We start from the raw sequence: 17,328 nt of genomic DNA on the forward strand, positions 1-17,328 counted from the left end.
TTCTAAAGTATACTATTCTATTATATCTATGATAGTACCACTGTTTGTTGTTGATGTATAACGCGTTATACCTAATGGATATTGTGATATGATTAATTTGGAATTTATTATTCATACCTATTATAGGTCAATTTTTTTTTAATACTATAGATAAGTATACCAGATACCTATAATAGGTATGTCTAATACCTAGTCTGACAAACCGTCTCCGCTCAGAATCGTTTTTCTTATACAGTGATATTATATCATTGAATTCAAATAATACTATCCATTATACAGTGATCCACTTGTAACCTACTGTACAGCAGAGCGACATCCACTTACCCACCTTTTTAATATTAGTTTTAACTTTTAATTTTAATTGTGATTCGAAAAGTTTATATTTTCAAGTTTTTAATTACAGTTCACATGAATATAAAATTCAGTTTTTACAAAGTGCTTCGTAGGATCTATAAATAATTTTCTGGTGAGTTCAAATTTTTTTTCAGAATCAAAATCGGACAACGTTAACTAACTTTAATTTTGTCAATACTTTAGGTTTTTTTTTAGTTAAAATTGACGGCAGTAACGAGGTCATTTTTTTTAATATGTAATATTATATTATGTTTTCGAGCTGGATACTCAAGAAAATTTTGCTGACCGATTTTTTGTAAGGTTTTCGTTGTCATGGCTACTTATTAACAAAAACATATTTATGGTTCATAGATTTTCCTTGTACGGGAAAAATATCCAGTAGCTTGCTATATTTTTTTTTAAGTTAGCGTGAGAAACTTTTCAAACTATATGTTTAAACGATATTCTATTTTTGTACAAAAATGTTTTATATTTGTGTATTTAAAACATTAAATGGGAGTAAAATGTTTTTTTAACAGACGTAGGAATTCACTAATTATTGTTGACTGCTGTAGGAATTTTCATATCCTCGTTTTTAATATTCATGTAGCGTATTATGTCATTTTTAATTTTTACTTCTCTTGTGTAGGAATGCTTGTGTACATAACTTTGTTTTTAATCCGTTTATCAAATCTGAATGCTAGGTTTATATTATATATTTTTTCTTAATTAATGCAGTCAACCTCTAGAATATTAACCCGATAGTGGCCTAGCATTATAATATTAACTGTACTTAGGTGAATTGTATAAGACGTGTATTATATAATATTATAATATACGTAGATATGGGGGTACCTAAATGATGCCCTGCAAGGTTGCCTTTTCACTAATTCCTATAAACAATAGGAGTGTATTTGGATATTAGACTATGAATTTATATATACATTTTCCCCGCATAACACGCGGAGCTACCCACAAACAATGCACGCGATGTAATCTACTGCCTTTCTCATCTAAGCGTGTTGTGTCCGTTTTCAGATAATATTTGGAATACCGACTTGGATTTTCTGGTCCTCGGCGGACATCAGTCGAGTCCACCCAACATCACGCTTAAAAATATGCACATCGAACCCAGGACACAGTCGGTACTCGTCCCACAGTCGTCATCGCCATCGACCAATAGATCATGTGAGTATCATATTGTAATCATTCTATGATTATCATGATTTTAATAAAATTCATCTATACAGCATTTTTTTAAAAAACTAGGGCACCATTTTTTTATTTTAAAAATAGTCCTGATATACGCAAAGTTAAGGTCGAATATCGGTTATGATATTTGATTTGAAAGTAGCGAATAATTATTACGTTCGGTAAGGAATTTATATTCATTTTTCTTTAGATAAAAAAATATTTGTATATATCATCGAAAATCTTAAAAATTATTAATTTTCAATGTTATATACTGTTTATGTTATAAAAATTATAAAATATTTTATGCCACAATTGAATTATTGCTATATTTTTCAGCTATTAAATAAAACTACAATTGAACATTTTGTAACTTGTTGTTGTTAATTTAATAGAAACAAAATTATTGAAAAATTAAATTAAATTAAAAATGTTTGAATCAAAATGTTAAATGCATTGCTTTTAAATGAAGGATTTAAGTTTTAAAAATATACTTTTATTATTAATATATCTCGTATTAATTTTAAAAATAAGGGATTCGGGCTTAACGCATTTTTTCTTAAAAGGAATTCGCTCCATATTTGTTTTAAATTACTATAATAAATGCATATAATAATACAAACAATTTTTACATATTTTAAATGCTAAACATAGTTGCATATTTTCAATAAATATTTGTGTACTGTTTTTAGAATTTTTATAAAATCATGGTTAATATGTATGCGAAATTAATTATATTTTTGTGATCAATAATATTAAGATAAAAGCAAATTATTACGCACTGTTTTTTATTGACATGTTTAAAGTTACAACACGTATATTAAGAGTACATTTTGACAATTTAAATTATTTTTCACAATTATTAAAATATTTTTCAATTCTATTTATAAAAATACATTTTACATAATATTTTGTCAATTTGTTATGCAAAAGTGCAAAAGATGCGCTGAACAGTTGTTTATTACAATTGATTCGCAGTTTTGGTTATTCACTCTATGACTTATAACTTTTTATTAAAATTATAAACGGAACAAAGAGTTTGATATACCATATTATTGTACATTAAATTATTATATTATATAGGTATTACTCATTAAAATATGGTGATATTTTTAAAGATGCTGTTATATAAACAAAAATGTATTATATCCCTATGCGACGTAATAATAAGTGTTAATGTTTGTGTAGTTGCATATAGAAATAATCATCATCATATTTTATTCATAGTTATTTGCTTGATTTTATAATGATGATTTTTATTTTAATTTATAAACAACAGTGGTTTGCTCAACTAAAAGTTTCGTATAAATATCGATTGTCGAACAAACCATTTGTTTTATCAATAAATAATAATAAGCGTTTAAGGGTTAGACAAGTGGAATAAAATGGCAAAGGATAATCCGCTAAACCTAACCTGACCTTCAATAGGTATCTACCTAGTCCGCTCTATAATAGTCCTATCACCATATGTCCTATTATAAGTAATACCGATTAAATCCCCAACTATTCGCAGACGCTGCGGAAACTGATGGGGCCATGTCCGTCGAGTTTTTCAATTACGCTATGGCTTTGTTCATATACTGCGGACGGTATGCTTCCGTTTTTTGGGAAACTAACAAGTGTTTCGCCACGCTTTTCTCGGTCCAGCTATTCGCCAACGCCATACAATGCCTGTCACTGTACCTCTTCACATGCATCCTCTACAAGGTGAGAAAATATTATTTACACTCAGATATCGCCATTTCAATACATATATAAAATATAAATATATAATTGAAATACATAATATTATAATATAATATTAATACAATAGAAACGTGTAATAATATTATACTAAAACTGGATGATATCGTAATAGTTTTTGTTACCACGCGTAGTATAAAACGGAATTGCCAAATAAAACAATTTTATAGGCCCATTTTATTTAGTCAATATTAGATTTAAATCGTTTAATTTAGCATTTTAAATTAATATCTTAGAAATAGCTTGATTTCAGTACTTAAAATAATAAAATAACGTTTCCGGTAAGGTTTGGGTTCCAAGTGATTTCAAATGTTTCCTTCTAATTCTTTTTGGTCAGCTGTACTGCCGACACAAGGCATTCCAAATTTCTACTCCAGACCCTAACTTTTTCGTACCCATTTATTATAACTTATAACTAATTTGTAACCACGATTTTGGAGCTTGTAATCTAACCCGTGCAACTATGTGGTCACGTCAAAGTTGGCCTTAAATTCCATGTAGAAAATTGTAACTGACTTCAAAACAAAAGTTTTCAACAGCCAAAGTTGGAGATAATGTACCAGTAAGAATTCCAGCTGATGTTTGTAGAAGCCGATCGGTTTCCAAAAATATTTTGGCACGAGGTATAAACGAGATATTTTAAAACTGGTTCCGGGACTGGATCTTAATTAGTTATTAAATAGATAGGTATAAAAATAATAAAGCTGTACAGATTATGGGATTATTCTATATAATTTTAGGTGCCATATCAGTATGTGTCCTGCACTCTTGCTGCAATATCAATATGAGTTTTAAAACATTTTTAAATGTGACTAAAAATATGCCTAATACACGTGCAGCAATACTGTGTGGTGAGGGCGAGAAGTGAGCTATTTCATTTACGAGTCACAGTGAGGGCTGCAATTTGCACAGGGCTTAAAATGCCTTTCCGCACGAAACACTCATATTATTTTCGTCACGCCCCTGCCGCCACCGAAAACGACTCTATCGATATCATGACAACCCTCTGTCGTCGACGAATGGACTGTTCTCGATGATCGCCCTGTATCTGGATTCGTCAAACTTCTTCACAGAACAGCACACGGGGGTGACCCTCCTACTAGCTGCACTATAATATTTTGATATACACGAAACGTATCGATACATTCATGTGAATTAATCTTATTTGGACGGTAACTTTCCAACTGCCGCGTAGGTATCCATTTTTTTACCCGATTTTAAAAAAGCGTTTACTGTAAACGTTCCCCGGTGAAATGTAATATTTATCCAACCCTTCGACCGGCATCAACAAGTAAACTCTTAGCACGGGATTGACGAAAAAATCATTATAAAATCACTATAAATATGTACATGTTGTTATTATGATACTCATTATTCCGTTGCCGCAGATGCAAGTGTTGGGCGTCTGCAAAATGGTGAAGGAACTGCCGGCCGGGCCTACCACGTACCACCTGGTGCTGGATCACCTGGACACCGCAGTGCTGTTCACCGTCACCACCGTACTGATATTCGTGTCCAACTCAATAGTATACTACTACGGGTACACGCGGTTCAGCGGGTTCGTCAAGCGGCAGACGGGTGGTCGGAAGACCGTGGCCGACGCCTACTCGAGCCTCATGCCATACTGCGCCAGCGTGCTGGCCCTGCTCGCCGTTGTCGCATCCGAGAGCCCACTGCTGTACAACGCCATCGTCGTGTTCCGGTCGTCCCTCAACGGCGTCGTGTTGGCGTGCCTGCTGAACTCCACCGCGCACGTGTTCGTCTGGATAGCCATGTGGTCCGTGCTCACGCTCAAGCCCTGCTGGGTGTTCAACCTGCACCTGTTCCTGGAGTACGACCCCAGGGGCGGCGGCTGCGGTGGAACTGGTGGCGGTGCAGGTAGCGCAGGTGGTGGAGGTGAGGACGCCCAGCGTGTGCCCTTGCTGGTGGTGGCCCAGGGCGCCACCTACTCGTTGACTGAGAAGACGGCCAAACGCATCGTCACGTCCGTGGTGGAACGCGTGGTCGCCGACTACACGCGTGTCGCTGCGAACTCGGGTAAGCTTGCATCATGTAACAATATTATCTCTAATACTACTACAGTACTACTACTACTACTATTGCTACCAAAGTTAATGAAATGAAAAAATTATTAATTCAAGTTAAGTTAAGAGAACACAAAATCGATAAGTTAGAAATTGATAGTAAACAAATCATAAACTCGATTCAATAAATATTATTTAAAATTCGATACGGAAAAACAAATTTGTTCATTATATTTTTTCTAGTATAGAGAGTATAGTGTGACTTCAGTAGATGGTTAATTTGTCAGCATAATATAAAATATTAAAACATAAAGAAATTATACTAAAAAATATATAAGTAATTATTACTTTCTAAAATCTGCGAACGTCGAAATGTTACTTATTAAACTGTTATAAACATTTTTTTATTATTATTAATCTAATATGTATCAAATTAAAGTTATTAAAAAGTTAATAAAAATCAAAAATATCCCCTGAATTTGAAATAAATACACGTTTAAACCTTTAACTTATTAACGCTGTTATCATGATAAGTCAAATAGTTGGAAATATACAATGACTTTCCTCGTTTTTTTATTTTATGTATCATGCATTACACAATATAATTAATATCGTCTTCAATACAATTTGTTGTACTTACATAATAATGTATATTCTATTAAATTAACACACATTTATTAATCATTAGGTAGTATAATAATTATGAAGTGTTATATACACTGTAAGTAACATTATTACAATAACGTACCTATGCTCTTCTATGAACATTATATTATTACAAATATAATATGGACGGTTCTATTATATTATATTATAGAATTTAAATATCAGATTAGGTAAATAATGTAATAACGCGAGGGGTTATATGAAATTATAAAATCCTGCAGATCGTTCGGGGCTAATCTTCGCTTCTCATCAAATCCTAGTTCAAAACATGACCGATTTAATTGTTTTAATACTATTATTAAATTATACTACTTTTATTTCAGATAAACACAAATTTAAAAGAACGCCGAAGACAATGAGTGATGAACAGATATACTGGCCTAGACCAAAGTCGAGTTCGGGCCGCAGTTGTTTAAGTGAAATGGAAGACTCGGACGAGCCGTCTGGTTGTTTTGGTTGTAAACGGACAAAGAAATCTACAAAGTAAGTGTATTGGAAGTGAATTCTGTCTAAAAGTTACTTAAAACAATTATAAGTCATACAAATATGTTTTGGTTAAAATTTTAAAATAACAGTCATGCCGCCGATAATCATTATACGTTAGTTCTGCCTTAAACTGTTCAGAAAACAAATACGAATAACTACGAAAAATGTTCATAATAATTACTGTCCTGGTAAAATTATAAATGTTAACCTATGACATAATATATCATATTTGTGTTTTTCAAACGGTAGCCCATTGAAAATTACACAATAATAATATACATTATCACAAAACGCCAATTAAAAACTTTGGTGTAACGAAACAGTCACACGTTTTGTCAATTTTATTTAACGAGAAACGATGGTAGTTCTCTTCTGAACGCACCTCCTTATTAATTACAATGGTTTTTAACAATGAATGACGGCATACGAAAACAATGCCAAAAGTAACTCGTCAAAGAGAAATAATAAGAATAACCGCCGTCTTGTATAGAGTAGACAAAAAAATAAAAAAAATAAATGTTTTTATATTAATCATTTGATATCTCCGACGTGCCACCTACGTTTTTCTTGGGATTCAATTGTCGTTTTACACACAAGTTGATAATAAATTAATAATATTGTATTCTTGTACAATGTAATTTTTTAACGGAAAATACTCATTATTTCTATAAATATTCTAAATTGAATACCTACTGCCTACTGCGTGTTAAATCCCACTCGTATAGTTTTGAATATGATATTTATTTTTTTTCGTCACAGAGGCATACCAATGCACAAAATCGACCGAAGGGGAGTCAGTCCAGAAGACGATGGTGATTATGCGAAGCTCCGCGAATTGCCGATGGTCGCTAGGGCCACGAACGATCACAGCGACGACAATACGTCCGAGGACACGAAGGTAAGAACGAATTCATGTTTCGTGATCGAAGTCACCTCGAGTACCATTTGCGTGCACGAAAACACTCTACAGGGTGCTTCACGTTCGGTGTACATCCGCCAACTATAATAATAATAATAATATTAAGTAAAAAAAAAAACTATGTTTTTGAGCTGGATGCACGATAAAATGTTTCTGACCGATTTTTCGTAAGGTTTTCGTTTTCGTAATGGTTACTACTATTAACAAAAACACAATAATTATGATTCATAGATTTTCTTCGTAGAGGAAAGATATCGAGTAACGTGCTATGGTTGTTATGTACCTATAAAGTTCTATCCTGTTCGATTTTTAAAATGTTATAACTGCACTGGTTAGTCCCGTCAATATCTGCACCAAATTATTAAGAAACACACAGATATATATTCTGATTTTGGATTTTTTTGATTTTTTGAAAAACCGAAAATTATTACAAGTAATTTATGTAGGTTTCTGCTCAAAATGTAGCAATAATATTAATTCGAGTAAAAAGTTACTGACTCGAACGAACACGTGGTAAGACACCCCATATTGTAATAATATTGTTGTGCTATGGAGTTTTTGTTTGAGTTGCATGTTGTCTAATCATATATAAATTTCGTTTCTTATATATTTTGCATTCCATTTATAGTAGACAGACTTCCAAATTTCTTTCGTGTAAACAGCGAGTTAACGAAATTAAATTCCCCGTCTTTCTTCGATTTTGCGATAAAAAAATCAATAGCTTGCATAATTTTCAACAATTCTGTATTATATATTTTTTTTTACCCATATAGTAGTGTTTTTAGTGAGTTTTAGAAAAACATAGGTAATATTATTATATTATTAAATCCTAACAGTTTAGTTTCTACATCATTTCATTTTTGAAGAACGATAAGGCGTATTAATATTATTTATTATTTCAATTAGTAGAATACGTTATCAAAATTATGTAAAATTTATCTTGAAATTTAACAAAAGTTTTATGTTTTTAAAGTTCCAAAGTCTGTATAAAAGTCACAATTTTCGAGACAATTTGAATTGTTTAGTTTGGTTCAGGTTTAAATACAAAATTTTAAGTTTGAACCCGTCTGGGTTTGCATTAAAAAAAAGTTCATTTTAACCACCGCGAAAATCTAGATTCGTAGTAGTAGTACTACTAATCTTATACAACTTTTGGGCCAAATTATACGATTGTGTAATCAGCTGGATTTTCTCATACAGCTTTTGGACACCGTACGGGAAGGTGTAATTACGTACGCGAGCGCCAACACAAGAGAGTTGTTTTACTCGCCGGCCACGCCGCCGCCTCCGCCGCCGCCCATTCAGGAAGACATAAGTTCAGCTGCGGAATTCCACGCCAGCAAAACCCAAGTGAGTATATAATAATATATATAGTTCGCAATTCTCAGTGATATACAATAGAAACAAAAGGTCGAATCCGTTGTTGGGCAGAAAATATATTTATCTCTACTGTACCTGATACAATCAACTAAAACGCTCCTGACAAGCTAATGAATAATTTAAAGTTCAGTTACCTAAGTTAAAAAAAATATATATAACGGAAATTAAACAAATTAAAAGTTGACAGTTGTCAACTTATAATTACATTTAAAAATAACTTTGCTAATTAAAAATAAAAGTATCTTTTTAACTTAAACTAACAGTTTTTTCCTATATGATTTTGTGCATAAGATTTTGTCAGGAGTAAGGGGAGCGTCAACATAGATTAGTAGTAATAAAATATACCTGCAATATTCATAAGACCTAATCCGGTTTTAATTTAAAATTAACTCGTCATTATACTTTTCAAACTAATGTGTTCATAATTAATTTAAATTAGTTAAACAAAGATGAAAAGAAAAAAGTTAAAAATCTAATAATAATATCTTATTGTGTCTTATGGTGTGCTAAGATAGTATTACAAAATGAGACCAACAAGCTCAATTATTATTAACTATACTTTGTTATACTTTGCATCAAGTCGTTGATATTTTAGCTCGCAAATACAATAAATGCTGTCTTACTAGCTCTCAGTGCGTTGATTCCGTTATTATTTTCTCGTGTTTGTTTTTTCGTTTCGCTATAATATTATTTGATCACAACCATGACATTTTATCACTCGGGTCGATTTTATCATAGCTGGTGGTTTTTTATTTTTGCAAATATTTGTAATTTAAAATTTGGATCATTATTATACGGCATATAATATAGGGTACGGATTACGATACGCATGACGAAACCGATACATCTGCCTTTATTATATTGTATCCTGTAATAAAAATAACATTACAATATTATATTATTTTACAGTTATAAATTATTCTTTGAAAATTAATCGATTAAGTACCTACGTAACTATATGACATTAATTGCACATTGATTTTCGAACCCCTTGTGATATTGCGAATATATCTAAACTTTCGTACTAAAATTCGATTAGCGCATAGATGCTTAATCGAATGAATAGAGGCGATAATACAACAACGTATATTATGTTTGCGCATTTTCACACGCTGAAATGAGTTCATTAAAAAAGAAACGAAGTTTTAATTTGAAAAAAAATTATATAATGTATACAGCGGTACAATTTATGCAAAAAATCATATTTTATTGTTTATAAATAAATTAAATTATTAATAATTAATCGGGATTCCTGCTAATTGCTATGGATTTTTTCCTCATAAAAAACCTATTTCAGATAAAATAATAATTAGCAGAAATTCCATTCCATAACTATAGAGAAAATATTAAGACAGATGGATCTAGTGCTTGACTTCGAGTGGTGTGGGCACGATCCGCCACCTTCGTCATACGATATACATAATATAATAATAATATTATATTATAAACTCCACCAATACGCCCCCTAATCACTCATCTATATTTAGCCGGACATTTTACTATTTTAGATTATAATATTATAGAGGAAGTGAATTTTAACATTTACCGAGTAACACTATTTACTATAAAGTATATACTTTGCCCGGCTTTAAATCGGTTGAGTGTAGACTTATCATTCTATTCGTCGACACGGCAACACGCGCTTGCGTGCACACACACAATAAATAAATACATGTACAATATTCCCTCGCGCACATAATCCTCTGAAAACTTCCTCAGAAACTCGTCTCGGAAGTTTTGTGTTAATGCTATATATATTTAGGTATATATATATTTCAGCGTAGGGTCCACATATACATCGTCGTGTATAGTGGTTCGTCTGACTCACGAGCGCTGCAATGGCAATGGATAGATAAATTCTTCACTCACAGACATTCAGCCTGTACAGTTGTTTTTAATTTTTTTTTTATATTTCAGAGATTTCTGCACTAAACAATAATTACAGATGAAAAACTGATATATCAACGTCATTAATATTGTAGATGAACTAATGATAAACGAATTATATTAACAACAAAATTATTCCAAACAGTATCATATTGGAATAGTGCTATGATAATCGACCAGATTTTAATATTATTTTTGGTAAAAGGGCTTTCCCTCCAAAATCCAGTTAGATTCGGAGGATTTCTTAGTTTTTTTTTTTTTATTTAACGCTAATTTTTCAATCGTATTTTTATATTATGTAGATACAAATTATTATAAATGCATAAAAAAACTAATGTTTTACACTCATTGAATCACTTCTCACCCCTTCTCGCAATACCCATTACAGATAGCCAATCATTGATAGGGGCACTATAAATTACATAAACAAACAATAATACGGTGTTCTCTATTGATTGACTAACCACTGTTGTAAGATGAGATGGAATATTGGCTTTAAGGCAGATATTCGTTTGGAAATGATTCAGGTTAATATTACATAATATAGGTATGATATATTGATAATATTTCAATATTTGAATGTGGCACATTATTATTTAGAACTCTGAAAGTGGATAGTCTTACTCATAATAATCATTAAGAATACATTATGGAATCGAATCAACAACTTTACGCCGAATATCAATCAAGATATGGTTACTATACTTACTAGATATTATTACAATATTTGTTTCTGTGTTCTGAATATCATCTGTAGGCGGTGTGAATGTGTGATGAGTGTCATTGCATTGAGTAGGATCATCTTTCCGTGGCTTTCCGTTGTACTATCGCAATATCCACGCGTACAGTTTGGTGACAAGACGGGCTTAATTTTTATCGTCTCGAAAGTTGCCATCATTCCCGCGCGTACATCGCTGCAGCTTTTGTCGAGCGCAAAAAGTTTGTCGGTTTAATTGAACGCCCACTTTCGTCCGCATTTCCTTAGTGGCAAAGCCTTTGCGTTATATGCCGGTGTATACACGGAAAACGGCTATTAAAAAGTTTCAGTTATGTCATCCGCAATAATAGCAGATGACTTCGTAACGTAATCTCGGTGACTCGGCGTTATTAAATAATCGCACAACCTAACCTACACACGGCGCGTGTAGTCGCTACTCGGAGTAGACGTGCGTTCTTTACCGGGTTTTAAGGAAATATACTCACCATCAAAATAATCCGAATCTTATTAAACTGATTGTTAAATAGATTATTGATATCGACTGATCAAATAGAATATTTGCACTTAACCATTCTCTGATCTAGTACCACGCACGGATTGTATATATGATATATATGCCGCGGTAACTGAGGAGTCTAGGTGTTTGAACCCACCTCCCCGTGGATGTATTCCTATTAAACTATATAGTATATTGATCTATACAGACTATACGGTTAGGTTAAACATATATACAAATACCACAACAGTTTTAAATAAGTATTTTATAATAATAATTACTATGTCCGTAAAAAACAACGAAATAGAAAACATAATATTTAAATATCTAACTTTTGAAATATTATATTTCATTGAAACTTCATACGTATCTACTCTTTTGACGGTAGGGTTTAATGTTTTAAAAACTACTATGACTTCTTATTCTTGATCCTGCTCAATGAACATATATCTAATCTTTCTTGACCCAAAGTACTTAGAAACTTTGTTTTAACAGTACTTAGTTTTGAAAACGAGCTTTCACAGGTGCAACTTGTTACCGATATAGTAACAAAAAACATGAATTCTATGAAGACACTAGGAAAAATATTCAGTATATTACAAAAGGTAAACCGTTTTATTCGTTTTCCACATTTATTGTTCAATGCATTTGTAGAATTTTAGGACTGATTTTTAGTTGACTACTGTATAAGAAGTCAGCAAATCCTTTCTCTACGTATGCGTATAGGTATTATTTAATTGAGATCAGTAAACATCACAAATTAAATAATTAAATAATGAACGAAATATCACAGAACAAATTAAAAAAAAATATATTAACAAAATATGTGTGGTGTGGTGTTAAACTATGATATAATCAGGGCTTAAAATCGCTTACCGGTTTTTCACGAAAACCGTTAAAAACCGTAAATTTTGCGAACCCTAAACCGGTTATCTAATTTATCTGCAGTTTGGAAAGCGGATACCGGTAACCGATTAACAAAAGTTTATAAATTCATATCCCAAAAACCAACTATCGACATTTCTGAAAATCGTTATTTTAGCGATACCCGGTAACCTGCAGTTCAATGGGGGAAAAAAAACTTTGTTCCAATTACCAATTATTTATTTTTATTTCAGTTTATAGTTTTTATACTTTATTTAGTAGAAAAATATTCTCTTTATCAGTATAAAGAGATCTCTTTATTTATGATATAATTGTACAGAAAATAGTAAATACATACATGTCATACGGGTAATGCCGTAATGGTATACTGTTTATGCGTATTATAAAATAATATATAGGTATATTATATTATATTGATTATTTAATATTACTGAAATTCCCTGTGGCCGTTTCCCGTAATGCAGCCTACATGGACACATGGTTATATTTTATGACCTACAAAGTACTCATTGTATATAATATATATATATATATATATATATATATATATATACAAGTATTTAGTATATATCATATGATTTAGTATTTACCACGATTTAAGATATACTATATCTTAAATCGTGGTATTTATTAACTACTTATCGTAGTATTACACTATTGTCTATTACCTGCTATTATTATTATTATTTGCTATTCATTGATTCGTTTATTCGATTACAAACAATATCAATAAAGTGTTATCAGTAATTCTATGATGCATCTAACCAGTATGTTTCTAACATGATGGAACCGCTGTTTAGTTTGCTAGGTTGTGATGAATTAAAAAACGCTATCTATCACAAGCAGCGTAGTTTTGCTGACCAAGCGTTACAGCAGCGCTAAATTATCGAAGGCACGGTAACTAATTTGATGAAAAGTGTAAACACATCATTATAAATAATTCATAGTTGATAACAAAAACGAAAAAATGTGATGTGAAAAGCGGTATTTAAACCGCTTAAAATTGGTAAGCGGTTATTTAAATATTTTGGAAACCGTTAAAAATCGGTAACTGGTAATCAATTTTTTACTGTGGTATAAGGTAACCGGTAACCGGTAAACGGCACATCTCAGAACAAGATAACTGGTAACCGGTTCTTAAAAAAATGTCGGCTCCTGCCGGAACCGATTACCTATAATTTTGGAAACGGTTTTAAGCCCTGGATATAATAATATCATAACTACGCGTATTCGATACCAGTTGGATTACTATATAGCTATAGGTATCATAATATAGTGTTCAATCAGTACCCACTGTATAATGGCATAACACCATTGAGTATATAGATACTAAATAAATGTGTTGTATTATAATGTATTAGTAGCGTAACTGGGGAGGATGTACCTCCCCCCCCCCCCCGAGAAGTATTAGAAAATTAAAAAATTATTTATATAGTTTATGAAAGTTATTACAGATATAAATTCGCATAACCGTACATGAACCGAAACCTAAAATAAAACCTTGACATCAGTATGTTAAACTAGAGCCTAGTTAATAAATCTGAGTGAACACACTATCAGATACCCCCCCCCCCCCGGATTTATGCAATAATATTATAATCGTATTAATTTGTTGTAACCATTTTCGTTACAGGTGTCCAAGCAGCATCAACAAGTTCGTGATCACGCGTACCGCAGTGGCGTATACAGCAAGACATCAGTGGCGGGTCAGCAGGGATCGCAGCGCGTGGCTGGTCCACCGTCGATGACGGCCGCTGACGATTTCGAGGAGGATGACACCGTAAAGTCTGAGTCGGAGGCATCAGCGGCCGGCCACTCGCCACAGGCGGCGTGTAGCGGCCACAGCGAGTCGTCCAGCGGCGTACACTCCAACAGCAGCCACGACACGGCGGCCACCATGCCGCTGCCACCACCTCCACCGCCGCTGCAGCTGTCGCCGGCCGCGTCCACGTCCACGCTGTCGCCGACGGACGACGAACAGCGACGCCGGGCCAGTTACGCGGACCTGCAGACTGTGGACACGGTGGTCATCCGGCACAAGGGCGGGCCGGGGGCCAAGGCACGGATGCCTCCGGACCCGTGCACCAGGCCCACGAACGTGTCGCTCAGCTCGTTCACGGAACCGCGGGGCGCCCGGAACCGGCCCGGGTCGGTGCCCGGCTGGAGGACGATGCCACATAACGTCGCGCCACCACCCCCTCCTCAAGTCAAGGCGCCGTCGCACTATCACCAATACCAGCAGCAGCAGCAGCAGCAGAAGAACCTTCAGCAGCAACAGCAGCAGAACCAGAACAACTATCAGCAGCACCAACGGCAGTGGTCGTCGTCGTACAACGGTGGCGGCGGCGTCATCGGAGTCGGCGGAACCAAAACGCCGGCCGTTCGGTCGCGGAACCACTCGACCATACCCACGCACCACAACGGCGTCAGGCTGTTCCAGCAGCACCAACAACAGTCGTACGGACAATAATACTAGGCCGCGCGCCCCTATCTTTATTACAATATGATCATAAGAATATTTGTATTTTAGAGGATAATAATATAAGAAGACAGCCCCGTTGGAAGGGGGTGGAGGGATGTGCCGCATCCGACTGCTTTTTCGAAAACGGTTTAACAAAATATGAATTTCGAATTATATAGGTACTAACTATACGGGACGTTTCCACTACTCTGACGACCTCTTATTCTACCTCCGTGCGGAACAGTCAGCCAACCAACCCCCTCCTACCATTCCTGAATAATTAAAACGTTCTAGTCCCCTCATCTGCCCCGTGATCTATATAATATTATATATATTATGTATATTAGGTGTGATTAAACGACACTAGTTTCGGAATTATTACTATTATATAATATTTAACTATATATAAATTACGTATCATTATTTAATATTATACTATCGAATATCATTTGTCAACCTATATGTTATTTACCTTAATAATTATACAATGGCAAACGACACTATAAACATATTTTAACACATAATTATTATTTAAGACGCGTGTATATTATAATACATATTATATGAATATAAATATACACATAGATATTATGTTTACCTCCATATGACCCAAACGAATTTGTCGCGTTGAGCTTACTAAATATGGTTTTTTTTTAAATTTATCACCCGATAGACTGAACGACAAAAACTAATACGTAGGTGTAGAGTAGAGTGAAAAAAGACTCCGTCCTTGTCGCCAAAGACAGTTTCAAGCAAGCGCAGGGAAACGGGACAAAATTATTTATACTCAACAAAGTTCACAAACTTAAGTTGTAACAATATCGTATCATATTATATTATAATATTATTCGTTATAAACGATTACATTATTGTATCGTATATCGACTTTATTTAACCAGATTGCTACAATCTTATTGTTCATACATCGACAGCAGTGGAATGTGTCTGTTTACGATTTGAGAGACAACAACATTATTATAGTAATATAATATGTTGTAAGCTGGGGTGTTAAAAAAAGACACTCCTTACGGGTAGTACTTACCACAATCAGAGGATTTGCCGACGGTAAACGATTTCCGCCCAGACTCGAATTTTGTCGGGATTTGTCACAGGTTTTTTTACGAGCGAGGGAGAGAAATCTCACCCGTAATATTATTCTATCAATATCTATATTTGTATAATTTTTTTTTCATTTTTACAAAATATGTAACCCAACCAACTCCGATTACGACTCGTTATTTCTATCGATCCATTTTCACGATTCCCTTCGACAGACTGTTGTTATCCTTGGTGCTATATGATACGTTTATAATTTTTTTTTTTAAAGTTTGGGCTTTTCTCCATTATTTTCATACAACCTTTTGTACTATACTTTCTGTTTGTTTTATTTTTATTATTATTATTATTATTATTATTATTATTTTTTTTTTTTTATAATTATCAAATAACGTTTTTTTTATAATATAAGATAATTGCATACCTTCATGTTCTTTTTATATACCTATACATATTTAAATTACGTGTGCGCATATTTATAATATTATTTTAAGAGATATAATATTATTAAACGACAATATGTATAGTCATATAAATTATAATATTATATTTAGTGATTATTATAATAGTATGACGAGTGTTTTGTGCACGCCATGGGTACACTGCCCGAAAAAATCTGAAGATAAAACGTCGTCGTTTTTCCAGTGCACCACAATATTATTATAATATAGGTATCATTTACGACAGATATAATAATCAATATGAACCATATACATAAAAAATATTAATTAGTGTCCGTTGTATTTACAATATTATTATTGATACTTAGATATTATGTTGTGTTTTATAATTTTAAATAAAGATCTCATTTGTAATTTGAACCAAATCACCGAACTCCTATTGTAGTCTAATATACTATCATATATTTATTATTATCCTGCTAGAAACCATTCTACTCGATCGTAAATATGTTTACGGGTTTGGCAAATATATGGTCATAGCCATACCAGCAAAATCAGCTTCTCGCTGAAATTTTAGTTAATGTTAAAATAACATAAATATTAAAATATCACATTAGTAAAAATAGTAAAATATTTGTCGTGTAGTGTCGACTTTTTTGGATTCAGATTTCAGGGCGCTATA

General features: G+C 33.2%; 1 protein-coding gene across 1 annotated transcript in view; it reads left to right on the forward strand.

The window, feature by feature from the left end:
• The window catches only part of LOC100569180 (protein tincar), an 80,707-nt gene extending 64,079 nt beyond the window's left edge, over nucleotides 1-16,628 (forward strand). Inside the window, exons 4-10 of the mRNA XM_029490395.1 lie at nucleotides 1,372-1,521; nucleotides 3,038-3,231; nucleotides 4,656-5,304; nucleotides 6,281-6,440; nucleotides 7,203-7,341; nucleotides 8,563-8,712; nucleotides 14,362-16,628. Of these exons, the coding sequence (XP_029346255.1) occupies nucleotides 1,372-1,521; nucleotides 3,038-3,231; nucleotides 4,656-5,304; nucleotides 6,281-6,440; nucleotides 7,203-7,341; nucleotides 8,563-8,712; nucleotides 14,362-15,198 (2,279 nt within the window). The 3' untranslated portion in view covers nucleotides 15,199-16,628. The remainder of the gene's footprint in view (nucleotides 1-1,371; nucleotides 1,522-3,037; nucleotides 3,232-4,655; nucleotides 5,305-6,280; nucleotides 6,441-7,202; nucleotides 7,342-8,562; nucleotides 8,713-14,361) is intronic.
• The last annotated feature ends 700 nt before the right edge of the window (nucleotides 16,629-17,328 follow it).

This window comes from Acyrthosiphon pisum, chromosome A2 (genome assembly GCF_005508785.2).
Source record: "Acyrthosiphon pisum isolate AL4f chromosome A2, pea_aphid_22Mar2018_4r6ur, whole genome shotgun sequence".
In the NCBI taxonomy this organism is placed as follows: domain Eukaryota; kingdom Metazoa; phylum Arthropoda; class Insecta; order Hemiptera; family Aphididae; genus Acyrthosiphon; species Acyrthosiphon pisum.